The sequence below is a fragment of the Trachurus japonicus genome, chromosome 16 (genome assembly GCF_045865225.1).
Source record: "Trachurus japonicus isolate A0001 chromosome 16, Traja_1.0".
Taxonomy (NCBI): Eukaryota; Metazoa; Chordata; class Actinopteri; order Carangiformes; family Carangidae; genus Trachurus; species Trachurus japonicus.
The window spans coordinates 13,577,338-13,594,619 of NC_140922.1; the positions used below are offsets into that span (position 1 = coordinate 13,577,338).

At 39.0% G+C, this 17,282-nt stretch overlaps 4 protein-coding genes across 4 annotated transcripts; 2 read left to right on the forward strand and 2 right to left on the reverse strand.

Moving 5' to 3' along the window:
- Positions 1–104: 104 nt before the first annotated feature.
- tlr21 (toll-like receptor 21) lies at positions 105–4,147 on the reverse strand. Its single transcript, XM_085801690.1, has 2 exons — positions 4,099–4,147; positions 105–3,149 (listed from the first exon to the last, which is right to left on the reverse strand). The coding sequence occupies exon 2, from the start codon at positions 3,018–3,020 to the stop codon at positions 105–107; it is 2,916 nt and encodes a 971-aa protein (XP_085657816.1). The 5' UTR covers positions 3,021–3,149; positions 4,099–4,147.
- Positions 4,148–4,433: 286 nt separating this feature from the next.
- On the reverse strand, positions 4,434–6,626 carry cnfn (cornifelin). Its single transcript, XM_085801699.1, has 5 exons — positions 6,487–6,626; positions 6,082–6,210; positions 5,861–5,997; positions 5,570–5,733; positions 4,434–4,794 (listed from the first exon to the last, which is right to left on the reverse strand). The coding sequence occupies exons 2-4, from the start codon at positions 6,206–6,208 to the stop codon at positions 5,644–5,646; spliced, it is 354 nt and encodes a 117-aa protein (XP_085657825.1). The 5' UTR covers positions 6,209–6,210; positions 6,487–6,626; the 3' UTR covers positions 4,434–4,794; positions 5,570–5,643.
- Positions 6,627–10,488: 3,862 nt separating this feature from the next.
- Positions 10,489–11,800, forward strand: LOC146972003 (RLA class II histocompatibility antigen, DP alpha-1 chain-like). Its single transcript, XM_085801700.1, has 4 exons — positions 10,489–10,558; positions 10,749–11,012; positions 11,125–11,406; positions 11,503–11,800. Exons 1-4 carry the CDS (start codon positions 10,501–10,503, stop codon positions 11,622–11,624), a joined length of 726 nt encoding a protein of 241 aa, XP_085657826.1. The 5' UTR covers positions 10,489–10,500; the 3' UTR covers positions 11,625–11,800.
- A 1,011-nt stretch (positions 11,801–12,811) lies between these two features.
- Positions 12,812–15,321, forward strand: LOC146972004 (H-2 class II histocompatibility antigen, E-S beta chain-like). The gene is made up of 6 exons (XM_085801692.1): positions 12,812–13,173; positions 13,364–13,627; positions 13,915–14,196; positions 14,762–14,866; positions 14,987–15,012; positions 15,106–15,321. The coding sequence occupies exons 1-6, from the start codon at positions 13,113–13,115 to the stop codon at positions 15,130–15,132; spliced, it is 765 nt and encodes a 254-aa protein (XP_085657818.1). The 5' UTR covers positions 12,812–13,112; the 3' UTR covers positions 15,133–15,321.
- The last annotated feature ends 1,961 nt before the right edge of the window (positions 15,322–17,282 follow it).

Consider the following 17,282-nt stretch of genomic DNA (forward strand, 5'->3'; position numbering starts at 1 on the left):
ACAAATGTTTTCATGACCCCCACCACAGCATAGACTTGAATCATTAACTAAACACACTGAAAGGTTTATCTTGACTAAATCACAAATACAACCCTCAAATAATTTCAAGGTTGCAAGTAATAGTGTTCGTCTGATGCCTGAAACTGTTCCCCTTCTTCACTGTCTTCATTTATGACATTTTCTTCCACTCTGCTGCCCGTTCGTATTCCCCTTCGCAGATGATTCCAAAACAGTTCTTGGGCCTGCATCGGGTTAGTGCAGTCTGAATCAGGCCATTGCAGATAAGTCTTTTGTAACATGACTTTCCTCATGCGGTGATAGGCTGACAGCTGCCTCTCGGAGATTGGCTCCAGAAACACAAGCAGAAGAACATCCCGGTGCTCGTCAAAGAGTCGGTAGCTAGCAAGCTGGATTTCCAGAGAACACCACTCACTTTGAAGGAAATTCCTGCTCACCACACAAATAGTTTTACGGCTGCTGTATACAGCAGAGACAATGTTGTCCACAATATCACGGCCCAGTTCAAAGTCCCTGTGATGAAGGCAAAGTTTAAAAGAGGATCCATTTCCCTCCAGGTTGGGCAGCAACTGGTTCATGACCCATTGTTCATCAGATGAATTATACGAAATAAAAGCATCATATTTGCAGTTTTCCTCCTCCTCTCTGAGTCTGCGCCACTGAGTACCAAACCATGAACGGAACACATAGTAGCCGTACTTCATTTTCCAATAGAGTTTAACATAAAGTAAAGGAATGACTGTGAACAGGAAGATCACTGCAGCTGTGCTTAAGAAAAGGTACTCTCCTAGATCTATGAAACAAACCTTGGTATCAAAATTGTAGAATCTTGATTTTGTATCACTTTGGCACTGTAGATCGTAAAGATGTACTACTTGGACCTTTTGGTGGTATCGTGTCCAGTTTTGCAGCAAGCTGTTCTGGCAGGTGCAGCTTAAAGGATTGCTACGTATGTCAAGGTAGAGGAGTTTAGATAGACTTTGTAGCGCATCAACTTGAATGGTCTCCATCACATTGCGGTTGAGCTGTAGTGAACGTAACTCTGTAAGATTCCCAAAAACGTCCTTTGTGAAGTTCCGGATGCCCATACTTTCTACAGTCAATTTGGTCAAATTTCTAAGATTTTTAAAGACTCCTGGTTGTAGTTGTGCTACCCCGACACAGCATCTATCTAGTGTGAGGAAATTCAAGCTTGTCAGATCATCAAATACATCAGGAGAAAGATGAAAGATGTTATTATTGGTGAGATACAGAGATTTCAGTGAGTAGAGCCCACGGAAAAAATTGTGGGGTAAAACAGTCATGCCATAAGGTCGCTGCGCATCCAATTTAAGATCAGTGAGTTTGCTGAGATTCATAAATGGTGAAATGTCACTTCCGGTGAGGAAACGAATCTGATTACCTCTTAAATCCAGCACTGTGAGTGTACCTTGAAATTCGTGATAGATAGAAGTGTCAATCTGTTTGAGATTGTTTCCATCTAAATAGAGTTTGGTCAGACTTTTAAGTCCATCAAGACCAGATGGCTGAAAAGAAGTGATCTTGTTTCCTCCAAGGTCCAATGTAGTCAGATTCTCAAGCCTGAGGAATGTCCCATTGAAAATAACAGATATACGATTGTTGCGTAAATTAAGGACTCGTAAATTGGAATTATGTTCAAAAGTTTCATTGAACAAATCAGTCAAAAGATTATTGTCCAAACGGAGCGTCTCAAGCCCCTTCAACCCTTCGAGGGCTTTACGATCGAGATAAGCAATTGTGTTTATGTTAAGTTGTAGAGTCTTGATATTTGGTGCATGAGCGAAAGCATAAGCACTCACTGATAGGATGCGGTTGTACCGATAGCTCAGCTTGTCAAGATTTTTCAAATTAACATCGTTTTGTGCTTTACAAGATTTCAGGTAGGTGAGGTGGTTATGCTCAGCACTGAAAGATTTTAGATATGTCTGTCCTTTCAGGAAGTCAAGACAACCTGTGTTTTTTAGTTGGTTGCGGGATAAATCCAGCTCACCTGTGATATTAGGACAATAGGACAGTGTCTTGTTTGTTAAATTCTTAATACTGTTGTCACTTAGGTGCAGGTTTTTAATCCATTCAGATTTTCTTGTTAGCATTTTGCAAAACTTTATGAGCAGGATGTCATTTTTTAGACCTGTGCCAGAGAAATCAACGTGATTTGCATGGATGTTGCTGATATTTAAAAATTCCACTACCCTGACATGTGTTGAACGTAAACGCAGATAGTTTACATGTCTCAAATCCACACCTTGAAAAGCCGTCTCAGTGAGCCTAGAATTGTATGACAAATCTAGTACTTTGATGAAGCTGAGAAATGAATCTTTACATCCTAACGTGGACAGATTATTTTTACATATATATAATTTTGTGAGGGATTTGGGTAGCGACACGTTTGAGTGCCTAAGAGAGGCCAAACTGTTAGAGCAAAGGTCTAGTTCTGTCAGATTCTTTAGATGTGACACAGACTCAGCAATCTCTGAGAAATTTGCCAGATAGTTTTGTCTCATGATTAAAATGTTTAGATTGAGAGTGGCAGAAAAAATGCCCTCAGGGAGTTGCTTTAATTTATTGTTTGACAGCGAAAGAAACGTGAGGTTGTGGAGGTCTTTAAACAGAGACGGGTTCAGTCGTGTTATGTTGTTAGCTGACAAATTTAGAGACTGAAGATGATGCAAGTCTTGGAAAGCAGAGTGATCAATCTTTTTCACCTGGTTCTGATCTAATCTGAGGTTTCGAAGCTTCGATAGATGAGCAAAGGTAGCGTTGGGGATGTGCATCACTTCAGTGGCAAAGATGGAGAGATTCACAACGGATGATGGTAATTCAGCTACAATAGCAGAGATGTTTTTTTGTTTTCGATGGTCACAGGTGAAAACTTTTCCATTCGAGTCTGCAATGCAGTTGTGATAGCTATAACCACTGATGAGTTGAACAGCACCAAGCAGAACTGTAAGAGACAACAGCCAACGTAGATGACCAGCCATCTTTCCTCGTTGCAGTCCAGAGAAACTGTCCTTTAAATTATTTTTTATCCGAGCCTTTCTTGATTTGGTCTGTTTGAATATGTTGAAAAGGCCTTTGAGTTGTTCATCAGTTGGATGTGGCTCAGAAATCTGGGAAAATAGAGCACAACAACATATGTTTTTTGTGTTCATCTTTCTTTCTTTTTTGTGTCATTGTTGTGTGAGCTACTGGACTAATTTGAATTTCCCTGCTAGGGATGAATGAAGTACTCTCTATTCTATTCTATATTCCATGTTGTGGTGTACAAGCAAATTGAAAGCCAACTACATTGCATGGAAACACAGTGCTGATTCTGTATCACAATAACATATTTAATTGTCCTCTTTAAAGTGTTTTGTCTTTGACTTGACACACTCCCACACACATGGAAGTGATATAAGTATGGAATTAAGTATAATTGACAGGTGAATGTTATAGGTAACACTTTTACTAAATACAGTCTTATGTATGAAATGCTCTAAAATCAAACTTCATTAAGGCATCCTCTCCTCCAAGAAATGTGAACCTCCCTGTCACAAGGATAACTTCCTCTTGGATGGTTTCATATCTCTTTTCAGTCACTCAAACTTTTCCATTCTTTCTCCTCCTCTTGCCACACAAATCTGTTAAATTCACACATGATACTTTTAAAAAACATATATAACTGTTACAACATTAAAATTGAGTGGATACTCAGCTCTGCTTTTCATATCACTCTCCCTGCTGCACTTACACTCCATCTCTCCTTGTTTTACATGATACTGTTAAATTCAACTGCAACATGTGCTGGTCCTAATAAATTAAGACATTCCTTTGTTAACCCCAAAGTGGTAAAATTAACAGTAATGTCAGTATAGACACAGATAGGGAGACGTCTGAATAACCCTTGTATCTTTTCAATCATTAACTTTAGGTATTTATTATTTTGACAGACAGCTGTTGAAGAAACAGCAAATCTAAAGATATTCTGAGAAAAGTATTCCTCTTATAATCATTCACATAATCTAAAACATTAAACGTGACAAGGCATTTCAAATGGGATCTGAATGAAAGCCTTACCTGTTCCAGTGAATGTTTCACAGCTTTCCGTGCACAGAAAGCCACCTTGGACTGTCACCATCTTAAATAAACATGAAATCAGAAAGAGGAAGATGTCCAACCCACAGTTTTCCTTCCATACCCAGTTACCGTTAATCATGTGTCAAAAAAACATGTAAAAAAAAAAACGCATGATAATTGTACCAGGTTTTATTAAAACACTTCTTGTCTCAATACAGTATATTAGAAAATTAAACAAACTGTACATTTTATAGATTATTTAGTGAATACATAACCAAATAATAAAGTATGCAATAAAAGCAAGATTCAGGTACATTACACTCCGAGATAAAATAATGTTTGTGTATTCACTACATTGTTGATACATGTATACCATAAGATGAAATGCATTCTGGCAGTAAATCTCAGCTTCTCCTTGTGTTCAAGAGTTTGTTGCATAAAACTATTTCAATACAGCGGGTCGCTGTTTAACTGATAATGAAAAGGCAATGGTTGAGTGTAAAGTTTAGACCTGTTGAAATCCTGAATTAGTTCTCTTTTGTATTTTTGTTCTATCTCTGAAATTCTGTGAATGCCTATCCACTTGTCTAAAATGTGTTTAAATAATATATATGTGGTTATTATTTTTACACTGTTGGCAACACCGTACTGTTTTATGTCTTTGCCAGTATAACAAATTTAAATTTCAAATACAGAAATGGTGTCAAGGTGTGGAGGCTGATGCACACCTAAAAAATCTTGAAGAACAGATGCGTTGGAGCATAGGTTAGGAGTGAACAAAGGAAAACAGGGTCTCCCGCACACTGTCAAGTCACTTGCAAAAGACTTTAATAAAACAAACAACATTTCGGTCCACAGGACCTTTTTCAAGCAGAGATTTTTTTAAAAAGACATTTCAGGCAAATATATGGCCTACCATGTCTAAGATAGCCAATCACAGGCTGGGTCAGTGGGGGGTCCCAGAAGGTCCTACAGCTGTAGTCAACTAGTGGTGATTTGGGCAGCTCCACCCAGGGGAGGTGCCAACAGACTCAGTGAGTAGCTGGATAGGCAGTGAGCCTGTAAAGTTAATTTCACCTCAGGCAGACACACATGTGAGTGAGAGCTCACATGTGTGTCTCTCTGTAACAGCAGGGACACCCACAAATATATATGAATACAATAGTAGGCAAAGAGCAATTTACAAACAGAAAAAAACAAACACTACAATGTATATACTATACCAAGAGAAATATATATTTTTCATTTTAAACAAAAAACCTTACAGTGCATGGAGAGGAAGAGAATAGTCATAGTAAAACCATGCCTAACCCCCCCCCCAGTAGGCCATATATTTTATATTTGCCTGAAATGTCTTTAAAAAAATCTCTGCTTGAAAAAGGTCCTGTGGACCAAAACGTTGTTTGTTTTATTAAAGTCTTTTGCAAGTGACTTGACAGTGTGCGGGAGACCCTTTTTTCCTAAATACAGTAATGGTGTCAGAAATATCCACATGTGCGCTCTTCGTGCAATTAACAGTTACAGTAAATGCAATGTTCCTTCTTTTTATCCTCTCATCTTCTGCTCCCGCGCCATCTGACACAGTCCACACAGAGGCAGGCAGGACATGACAACCCAGTCATCACACACTGAGCCCTGGGAAAAAGCACAGGCAGAGTAAAATGGTCACAATCATGTTGTTTGTGGTGAACAATACAGTTATATAAAGAGGATCTGGTTCTCTTTTCACTACAAAATGCTGGTTTTTCTTCAGCATGCTTACTTCAATGTGGTATCTGCCGCGAATGCTTGTCCTTAGAGCAATCATAGCTCCAGGGAGGAAGGGCACGCAGCAACTGTCCCCATTGTCCTGAGCCACCTTACAGCCCAGGATGCATGGGACAAATGTTGCACAGAGACCTGGAAGTTGAAAAATATCTTGTCATATTGGGATTCTTTTTTCGGTTTCAGTTCATTCCTGTGTGCTCACATAAAATCACGTACAGATGCCACAGTCTTCACAGCAGTCGCACACATTCGAATTCCAGTCAGACAATCCGTGCGATACAGTGTACTGTGTGCCAGAGCCTTGAGGCTGTGAGCTGATCACGACGTTTGACTGGAACGCCATCACTGAAAGAGGAACAGTGAAAGTTTAAAATGCCACACACACAAAGACCAAGACCAAGCCACACCCTGCTCCATGTCCAGCCCTGTGCCACTGAAACTTTCAACCAGAAACTGTTAAATCCTTTTTTACTAATACTTAAAAACTTAAACTAAGAGAGGGTGGAATTAAATTAGTACAATGTTTTATCTGTAATTAATTGCACTAAAAACTGAAGGCTCATCCCATAGGAGGACTGGACAATCTTAGTTTGGAGAAAACATTGCTTCTCAGAGTCTCACCTGATCTCTCCCCCTGAGATTGTTGCGGCCTGACGTCGTTGATGGTTACAGGCTAGATCCGAAAACAGGAGGACAAGGGCACGGCCACAGCTCTTATACCTGGTGTGACATCACTCATGCTTCTGAGCCCAGTTTCAGAAATGACACAGCAAACAAAAATCAAATGTTTAGTTTTGGGGCGTATCACATTTTGAAATAGGTTGCACCCAACATGACATGGGTTTTTATCAGCATTCAGTAATTAAAGAACAAAGTATGCTCAGCACATGCCTGTAATTTATCTATTCATAAACTAGGTTTTACCTTAGCAGGTGTGGTGTGTGTGCACACTGTGGGCCCAGTTCAAGCCGTCAAGCATCTCCATAAATTGACTGTTGACTCTTTTGTCGGGGAATATGTGTAGATAGATCAGAGAAAACACTGGTGAACAGCAGCAAACACTTGTATGACAGGGTTATGTAAGGCAAAAGAGATTCTCCTGAACTATTTTGATACAGCACCTGTTTTTATTTTTTTAATCTAAGCAAACCTATCATCTGTAGATCCAGTGATTACATTTATAATGCAGTTTATATTGTACATAATAAAAAGGACAAAAGCATTACAAAGAGTATAAGAGTAATTCAAATAATGACAACATTTTTGTTCAGTTGAAACGATATATACAAGATGTAACTGCATATACATACAGAACTAAAAACAATGATATGCAACACGAAATAAGGATGTACATCAATTAGGACACAATCTAGAATAAATTGGTCACTTTTACACTGTAAATAACCCCCAGCCTTCTTAAACAGCTCAAATATAATTTGGTGCCCAAAGAATTCTCTGTATGGCAATATGATTAATGAAAAAAAATCTTGTCCTGCTTCTGGTTCTGGAGACCTAACGTATCCAAACTCGGATATATCATCTGGGGGTCCGAGGGGAGTACAAAGCAGAAGGTTTGGTTGAAATCGGGCCAGTGGTTTTGGAGAAAATGACAAAAACCACACAAGCGATTTTGAAACAGATTTAACCCGCGGGGTTGTCGATTTTGACCAAAAATTTAAATTTCTTCAAATTTCTCCAAACTCGGATATATCATCTGGGGGTCCGAGGGGAGTCCAACACAGAAGGTTTGGTTGAAATCGGGCCGGTGGTTTTGGAGAAAATGACCAAAAACCACACTCAAATATTACTATCTCATCTAGAAATCCAAATCATCAGATGATTCACTAAGTTTGTCCATCGATCTTATTTTACACCCCAAAGACTCCATCAAATTAAACTTAAAAGTAACCCATTTTGTGATTTTTGTTCAGGCAACACCGTTGGTACATTTTTTTATTTAGTTTGGCAGAGCCCGGGAGTTAACAGATTGTGGGAAAATATTTCAAGTATAGGCCTATTATCTGTTGTAGTGGAGAGAACTATTCCTTGCTGTCCTTCTCTACTACAGTATTACTTAAAGCAGAAGTAAGTGATATATTTGTGTTAATATAAGTCTTAAATAGTTATATCTTCCGACAGCAATCACTTACATAGAGTGTTTGGACTGAAACACGGGTCTGTCAGTCACTCTGCTCTGCTCTGAGCCGAGGAGAAAACATTTATCGTATCCTACAGTTTTTATCCAATGAGGAGAGAGAACGGCATGCAGGGCTGTGTGTGCAGCCAAGGGATGCGCGTGAATGTGGCGACGTAGGGACGAGGACTGTTATGGTGCGTTCAAGGAAACTCGTATTTTTCCGACTTGTGAAGTCGTACCAGTTCGATCTGGTACGAGTTCACGGGTCGGAAGTTACGAGTGGCCGTTATAGTGACTTTCACCGGTAAAACAGGTCGGAAAAACACGAGTGGGTTGCCTGGAACGCTACAAAGTCGTAAGTTGTGACTTGAAGCTGTAATTTACGATTTCAAAAGCCTGCCTGGAACGCAGCATTAGCGAACCACTTACTTCTGCTTTAATGATATTTCCTCTCTGAAACTAACAATAAATAATAGCCGTCTTGTGTTTGCTGGGCTTACAGCAGCTAAGAGGATGAGTGCTTGCCGCTGGAAACCCCCACATGTATGTCAATCAAGGAATGGCTTTCTTCATACAAGGACATTGCATGAATGAATGAATGAATGAGTGTTTATTTCAATCACAGCATCAAAATTTCAACAAAACAAATTCAAGGTAGTAACAAATACTATATAGCTGGTCGAAAAGGGTTGCGGCTGAAGCAAAGCTTATAACTGCCGCACCCTCATTTCTCATTTCATTATAAAAAACCATAAGCAGTCTGATCGGAATGGCGCATATACATACACACATACACACATACATACATATACCTACACAGTACGTCCCCCACCGACCATCCTATTTCCACAAACCTTCACAACTCAAAAACAAAACAGGTCGAAATTTCCTAGGTTACATTACACAACCCATATCAATCCTCAACTACAAACATACGCTAAAAAACAGTCCGAATCAAACAAACAAGAAAACTTCATGTTTGTTGCAAAATTAAGTTAATTATTTCCCTTTGTTGCTCTCAACATTTTCACTTCTGTACTTTTCAAAAATATTATTTTTAAACATTGTTTTTAAATGGGCAACATTTTTACTATCTTTAATATCTTCTGGTAAACTATTCCAAAGTTTCACTCCACAGACAGATATGCACATACTTTTCAATGTGGTACGAGCAAAAGGTTGCTTTAACTTCCCTCTCCCTTTCTTCATACAAGGACATTGCACAGCTAGAGCTTACCACTGCACGATTACATTCAGCTAAAACACAAAATATCAGCTGTTGGTCAAACTTGGTAAAACAAATTGAAAGTTTAATGTAAGAATTGTATTTTTTATTTATTTTTTATTTCTGGCTGTGCAGTGAACTGCTTATTTCCTGTGTACTTTGGTTCCTGTCTATCTGACTAAAACGTATAAAATGTACATGTACAGATGTGCATGCAGCTGACATATTGGCTAGGTGTGTGGTCATGAAATGTCTGGGTTAGGGTAGAATGAGTGAGTGAATGAATGATGTATGAGTGAGTGCTTTGGGATACTATTGGTTTTGTTTTGTCTGTTTTGTTGTTGTTGTTTTGTTTTGTTTTGTTTTGTTTTTTGTTTTTTGTTTTTTTATATTATTGTTTGTTTGGTTCTAGTCCCGCTCGCCAGACCCTCCTCCAGAGAAGAAGGTTAGTTTGGTTCTGATTGATTGAACAATTCTGTTAATTCAATATGCCAATCGGGAGGAGGGTGGGGGAAGGGGGTTAATGGGGTGAAAACGAAGATAACATGGTGTTATAACACTCCTAATGCACTTGTTTTATTTTTTATTCTATTTTCTTTTTTTCTTTTTTTTACTTTTATAACAGAAGATGGTTTTTAGTTTTACATTCAATTAGTGTCTGTTGTACCGAACCCGAACCGTGACTTGTGTGTAGGCTACACCCTTAATACACCCTTAACAACATTAATCATTATGCACAAACAGGGAAATGAATGTAACAACATGAATCACAACAGTAAATGAGCTAGGCCTACATGGCTAACAAGTTAACAGCTGAGCAAATTTTGCCTCTCATACATGGATGAAGTGTTACAATGTAGGTAAAAATGATTGTAATACACAAACTTCACTCACCAAACTTATCAAGCATACACACTTACAGATATGGCCTTCTGTGGCTTCAATGACAAAATAAAATCAATGACAAAATAAAATCTTTCTACAGCACAAAGAACGATGACAATCGTCTGCAGCACACCACCAACACTTTACCATGGTTGCAGCACCAGCCATGTGCTCTCCTCTCAAAACCAAAAGTCAACCTTTGCGTCCACAGGGGGGCAGTATTGCACTGAATTACAATATCAGGTAGCTTAACAGGTCAGTGTATGGCATTCAGAGGCCATGACATTGGTCATGTGAGTGGGTGTGAGCTTCCTTGTGGCCTACAAATAAAAAAAAAAGAATAGAAATGTGTCACTCCATCAAGCAACATTCAATCTGCTGCTCAGACATGTTGCGTCCTGTTGTTTTAATCCTGGTGATCAACATCTTCTGTGCTTCTTCACAAAGTAAGAATGAATTGTAGTTGATCATTACATAACAGTAATTTGCTGAAATATAAAGATATGAGTGTTTAAACTTTATCCCCTTAACACACGCTATAGAAAGCAGTGATGTTCTCAATAAAATTATAGCATACATATCTTATGCAGTGTATTAATATAAAATGTTCTTGATTTTCCGTTGTTTGTTTTTCAGTTCCCCATGACATGACCTATGTTGTAGGCTGCTTTGTGAATGGCACAGCGATGGTACAGTTTGAGTATGATTCTGAGGAGTTTCTGTATGTTGATTTCCAAACTGAGGAGATCGTATACACTGTGCCTGCTTTTCTTGAGCCTGATCCAGGTCAGGTACTGATCGGTTTGTCTATACTCGGAGTTTCTTTGGCAAGCAAGCAATCCTGTTTAGCATATACAGCACTCGCTGCAAAGGAGGAGGACCATCACCAAGAGGAAAAAGGTAAAAAAAAAAAAAAAAAGGTCCACGTCTGTGTGATATGAATGAATATAATATACGTATATGAAGTTGAAATGTTGACAAATCATTTTATTTATATTTTGAACCACCACAGATCCCCCTGAGACCATCCTTTACCCTGCAGAGGACGTTGAGGAGGGAGTTGAAAACAGACTCATCTGCTTTGTGAATCATTTCTACCCACCTGCCATCAAAGTCACCTGGACTAAAAATGGCCGACCTGTGTCAGAGGGGGCGTCACTCAGTCAATATCATCCCAATAACGATCAGACCTTCCACCAGTTCTCCACCCTGACGTTCACACCGAGGGAGGGGGACATTTACAGCTGCACTGTGGAGCACTCGGCCCTGGAGAGGCCCATGACAAAAATCTGGGGTAATTGTTTTATCTGATAACTGCACTTCTGAAGTTAGAATAAAATGTTTGACTGTCTTTGCAGTGACGCAAATCCCCTGTCATGTTTGTCCACAGAGCTCGAGTTGAGTCATCATAGTCTCGGACCAGATATTTTCTGTGGAGTGGGCCTGACTGTGGGTTTATTGGGAATCGCAACTGGAGTATTTTTTATTGTCAAGAGTCATAATGGACAATAATTTCTCACTGAATCACTGCATGTGATCAAGTTCAGTGCTGTTATTCAGTCCTGCACAAGTTATACTCTTCTTAACCTTTGCTTTGAAAGGAAGAGAGAAGTTAAAGTTATTATTTAAAGCAATAGAGATCACACTCTTAAAGCAGAAGTAAGCGGAATGTTTGTGTTAATATAAGTCTTAAATAGTTATATCTTCCGACGGCAATCACTTACATAGAGTGTTTGGTCCGAAACACGGGTCTGTCAGTCACTCTGCTCTGCTGTAAGCCGAGGAGAAAACTTTCCTTGTATCCTACAACCTTTATCCAATGAGGAGAGAGAACGGCATAAAGGGGCGGTCCTCTCTGTGTGTGCAGCCAAGGGATGCGCGTGAATGCGGTGACGTAGGGACGAGGGCGGGGACTGCTAACTCCATCGGCTGACAGGAAGTTAGCCAAAACGACCGGATCGCTTACTTCTGCTTTAAATAAATATGATCATACCGCAACACAACCATGAAGTTTCTTTGATTCAAGGCACTTGAATTTTGTATCTTGTTATTCCATTTATCTCAGTTTCTTTCTTTTTTTTAAATAGATATACACCATATACTGTATATATTTTGGGGCTTTTTCGCCTTTGATGGACAGGAGAGTTGAGAGAAACAGGAAATGGGAGGCAGAGTGGGTGGGACTGACACGCAGGATAGGGGGATTGGGGATTCGAACCGTGGCCGTTTGCAGTGAGGACTACAGCCTCAACACATGGGGCGGGTGCTCTACCAACTGAGCTAAATACCACCCCGATCTCAGTTTCTTTCTGACATGATACTTGATCATATAGGGTTTGACCTTTGTAGCATATAACATGACACATTTTCCTTTGAATACTATGGGAATTTATTTGTGTCATCATTCTATTGAAACTTCTATTGAAACGTCTTACTTGCACAGTAAAGTAACCTGAGTATACTATGCTCCTTTCAGTTGACAGCAATCGTAGATTTTTTGCAGAATACATTTTTACACATAAAACGGTCCATGCATAATTCAAATGTGTTGTTGTTTTAAGGGGTATTTCACGTCTTACGCAATGTCAGTGCTCGCTTGTTCCTTTATCCAACTTTTGCAATGGAAATTGAAAGAAGGAAGTCGACTTCCTTTTTTCAGTTTCCATTGCATTGCATGTCTTATGTCAATGAAATAGGAAATACCCCTAAGATTGGCATTTTTCATGGCACGATGAACAACGCATTTGAATTACAGCTACTTCATGCACGGACCTAAAACACATCATTTTACTTCCTCTTCCACCTTGAATGCCCTTTATTAACAAACAAGGGAAAAAACTTAGCATGATCAAAGAGGATACACTGAGTGCTGAACCTACTGTACGAATTATGTTGTTTAGTTTGCTACTGAATTTCCTCATTCTTTGAACTGGATCAACTTTTACCGTTTTCTCAGACAAGTTTTTAACTCAGTCGAATCGCTCCTGTTTTCCTGACAACATGTCTCGTGCTCACGCTTTCTTTAGTTTCCTCTTGCAGTTTTTGTCATTTTCAGCAGAAGGTAAGAAACAACTGTAAATGTTTGTTTGTGTTGCTGCCACATACAATAGATTCAAACATTCACTTTACATCAAGGAAAAAGTAGTTTGTATTTGTATTTGCAAACCTTTGACAGTATTGTCAATGTTTTACTCAATGTCATTAAAAAAAAAAATCAACATTAACAAATAACTGTTGGAATTCATTTTCAGGTGCTTTCTATGGGCATTTATTGGCTCATTGTCAGTTTAGTGCCTATGACAGGCATGATGCCACATATCTAGAGCAATACTACTTCAATAAGGTGTTGGAGATGCAATACAACGGCAGTGTGGGGAAATTGGTTGCCTACACAAAGAAAGCACAGGAAGCTGCAGATACGCTCAACAGCATTCCCAGTTATGTGAAATATGGGGTATGGAAAACAGAGCTTTGCAGGACAAATGCACAGATGACAGCTAAACATGTGACCTCAGGTGATTATAACAACAAATACTGTAGAATTGCCTTCAAGCCAAAATTCAACATTTAATAGAAAGAACACATGTAAGCATGCAGCTTGGTGAGCAGGTCAAACTACAATAAACTTCCTGTTGTTTTTAAAACAAACACCTGTGAAAGGTTTACAGTTCCGAAACAACCGAACTCCAAGAAGTCAGTATCATCTGAATAAAATACATCCTCAAATGTTGAATTTTTGCTTTAAAGGCAACACGTGTAATGATAAATCTGTAATAAATACAATTGTGGCCTTGTCCTGTAGTTGAACCATATGTCAAGCTGAGGTCAGTTAAAACAGAGGACGGCAAACATCCGGCCATGCTCCTCTGCAGCGCATACAACTTTTATCCCAAAAGAATCAAAGTGACCTGGCTGAAGAACGGGAAGACGGTGACCTCGGATGTGACGTCCACAAATGAGCTGTCTAATGCGAACTGGCTCTACCAGATCCACTCCTATCTGGAGTACACACCCAGAGCTGGAGAGAAAATCACCTGCATGGTGGAGCACGCCAGCCTCAGGGAGCCAAAACTCTACGACTGGGGTAAGAGAGTGATAGCAGCATGAAAACCACTGGTGGTATAGAGAACAATGATTCATTAACAGACTATTAATAAGTATGTATTTAGAGAAATCTTGCTTTTTTGACAGATTTATATTGTTCAATGCTCCTTTCTCAGCTCAGACTTATATTATCTATTATATATTTCACAGTTCTAGTTAAAAGTTGCTGTGATAATAGATTTTAGAAACAAAGATCAACTCAGTATTGACAGTCATATCAAATTGGCTCCAAATTTACAGTGACATGTAGAAATTTTAAGTAATCATATATGTTCCTTCTTCTCCAAAGTGAGGACTTAGTTTTTACTTTTTACCAATTTATCTTATACTCTAAAAATGACATAGTTTGATATACAGTATGTTTAACTACAACTTCAGCGTACATTTCTTTACCTGCCACACTTCATTGGCAAACTATAAACTATGATACTGTCCACTGTCCACTGTCTTGGTCATGCTGCAAACCCTGGCTGAGACACTGAGGAACTTTTGTGATATCAGTGAATGTAAATATGATGCAGCCTTTGTAAAATAAAACTTTTCAGCACCTGACAAAAGGATGAAAAAGATCGCTGTTGGAACAGCTGGATTACTGGTGGGTCTGGTGTTTTCACTTTCTGGCCTGGTTTACCACAAGATGAAATCTGCAGGTGAGGGATGGATCTTATTACCATCATTGAAACTTTAGCTGTCAAATGAATAAGTTCTTTCAAAAAACCTGTTTGTTCAAGCAGAGCCATGTTATTTATTACATATTTTTCTAACTGCAGCACATGTGTTGGTGCCAACAACTGAGGTAGGTGGTTCCATTTGATCGTAATCAGTTTATCCACAAGTGTGGAAACATTCATTTGTGTGTCTGTGTATCAATAATCAATCTTTCCAACAGGTTTTGTATCCAGAGAACACTCTTTAGGTGACAGAAGCCAGTGGGAATTCACCAACAATATTATTCTGATCAAATCCAGAGGAAACGTCTGAGCTCTCCTCTCTATCCTCTAAACCCCTGACCCATTCACTCCGCCCCTTCTGTGCATGTTCATCATAAACTGTACACACGCCTAAAAACTAAGGGCACTGATGGATAATAAAAACACTTAAGTAAACCGTTTCCTTTTGTTATTATTTTATTCATTCATCTATTTGTAATTATTTGTAAGTATGTATTTGTTAGATGCACACTGAAGATGTCACAGGTCATTCTGAACTACACGGATCATCCACTTCAGAACATCTTGATGAAACAAAAAATATCTTGTTTACAGTGTATTACAATGTACAGTATATACTGTATATCCTGTTGAGAAGTATTATTTACCCCAAGGTCCTTTGAGCTTGTTAGGAGAGAATCTGAAGAGCATGAAGACTTCTTCCACGGCCGTGTCAAACAGCATGCACCAGACTTCAGAGAAAACTTCTCTAGTAAATGATAAGGATGTGAAATTGAATGCGTTCTTTCTTGGCCCGCCATTTGTTATCTTCCTGTCATACTGAGTCCAGGAGGAACAATTATATCTGATGGCCATGATTTCCAGCTAACAGAATCGGTTTCTACATGTGATGTTGTGCCTAATGGTGAATTTCGGGGACTATTTGACTGAAATCCACGGGGCACATTTGTTATAAGTCAGCAGTGTAAATTTCACTCATGTGTGATCTTCCTGTCATAGTGAATCCAGTGGGGGAACTTTATATGACTTTTTAAATCTGTGGACACTTAAATGAGTTGACGGCCACTCTCTGGCATCTTGCGGATACATCTGAACTAATTATAAACGTAGTTAATAATACTGACAAGTGTCATTTCTGCAGCAGTGGAGGCAAGAAGATGAATTCCAGCCACTGATTCTTTGCAGTCTAGTAGATATAGAGTAGATTTAGTAGAAACTGAGAACAAGGCATCTTTTCAGCATGGCAACAAGACTAGAAAGGAGATTTCCTGGCCTTCGTTTTCAGTATCTGTTTGCTTTGCTGTGTGCCAGGCTTATAGAGTGTGCAGGTGGGCTGCACTGAGGGACGTAATGAGGTGAGAGGGTCTAGGGACTCCCAGGCCTCCTGACAGAGTTTGATTTCACTGTTTAGCCTGGACCTTGACTTTGTTGATCAATTTATTTACACTGATATGAATTTAGAGTTATGATGAAGAGAACTTCCCGGATGATGTTTCCCAGTTGAATCGCCCTCATTCCTCAAAAAGCATTTACAGGAAACACATAGGCCTCTATACTTTAAGAGTAACTGAGCTGCTTTACGTTAAAAACACCTTGATTCTCCATCTTGATTTATTTCAGCACCACTATGACTGAGAAAAGCTTGAACACTGTCCACTTGCTTTACAGTAATACATTTACTGACAAAAACTGAGCTTCCAGCGCCACCTGCAGTCTAATATGGGAAATTCATGCTCCCTATGCTGAAGCTGCTCTCTCCACATTTTGTACATGTTTTCTATAAACAAAATTATGTTGGCCTAATTTACTTGAAGAAACAAACAATGTTTTGACAGTTTTTTTCTGAATAAAGTTTGATTTATGACTCATATCAATAAACCACACATCACAACTCCAGTAAACATGAGATTAAAGAAAGTGGTCATGAAGTCGTTATGTGCCCCCATGCGATTCCCTTAGTGCTCCAGTTTTTTAATCTTTAACTTTAATTTTTTCCTTGTTTTATAAAAGTTAATAGTTTGCTCTTAAGAACTACAAATATGAATCAAACACTTTGGATGAACTGTCTTCAACTCACTTTCATATCATTTAAACAACACAAAAATGTGGACTCTGTAATAAAACTAAATCTCCAAGTGGATAACCTTTAAACCTTTAAAATCTCTGCCAGAAACGCATACTGCATTTCTGACGATCTAGGTGGTGCAGGCTAAGCTTTATTTACCCACAACACATTTCTCAACAATCTCTCACTCACTGCAGTTAGACTGGTCAAACTGCTGTGCAGGGAATAACATTCATCACATAACACAGAAGCTGCTAATCAGGCTCTATTTTTAATTTGCATGTGCTCAATGATTTTGGTTCCCATGAATGCATCGAGATTGGTTTGATG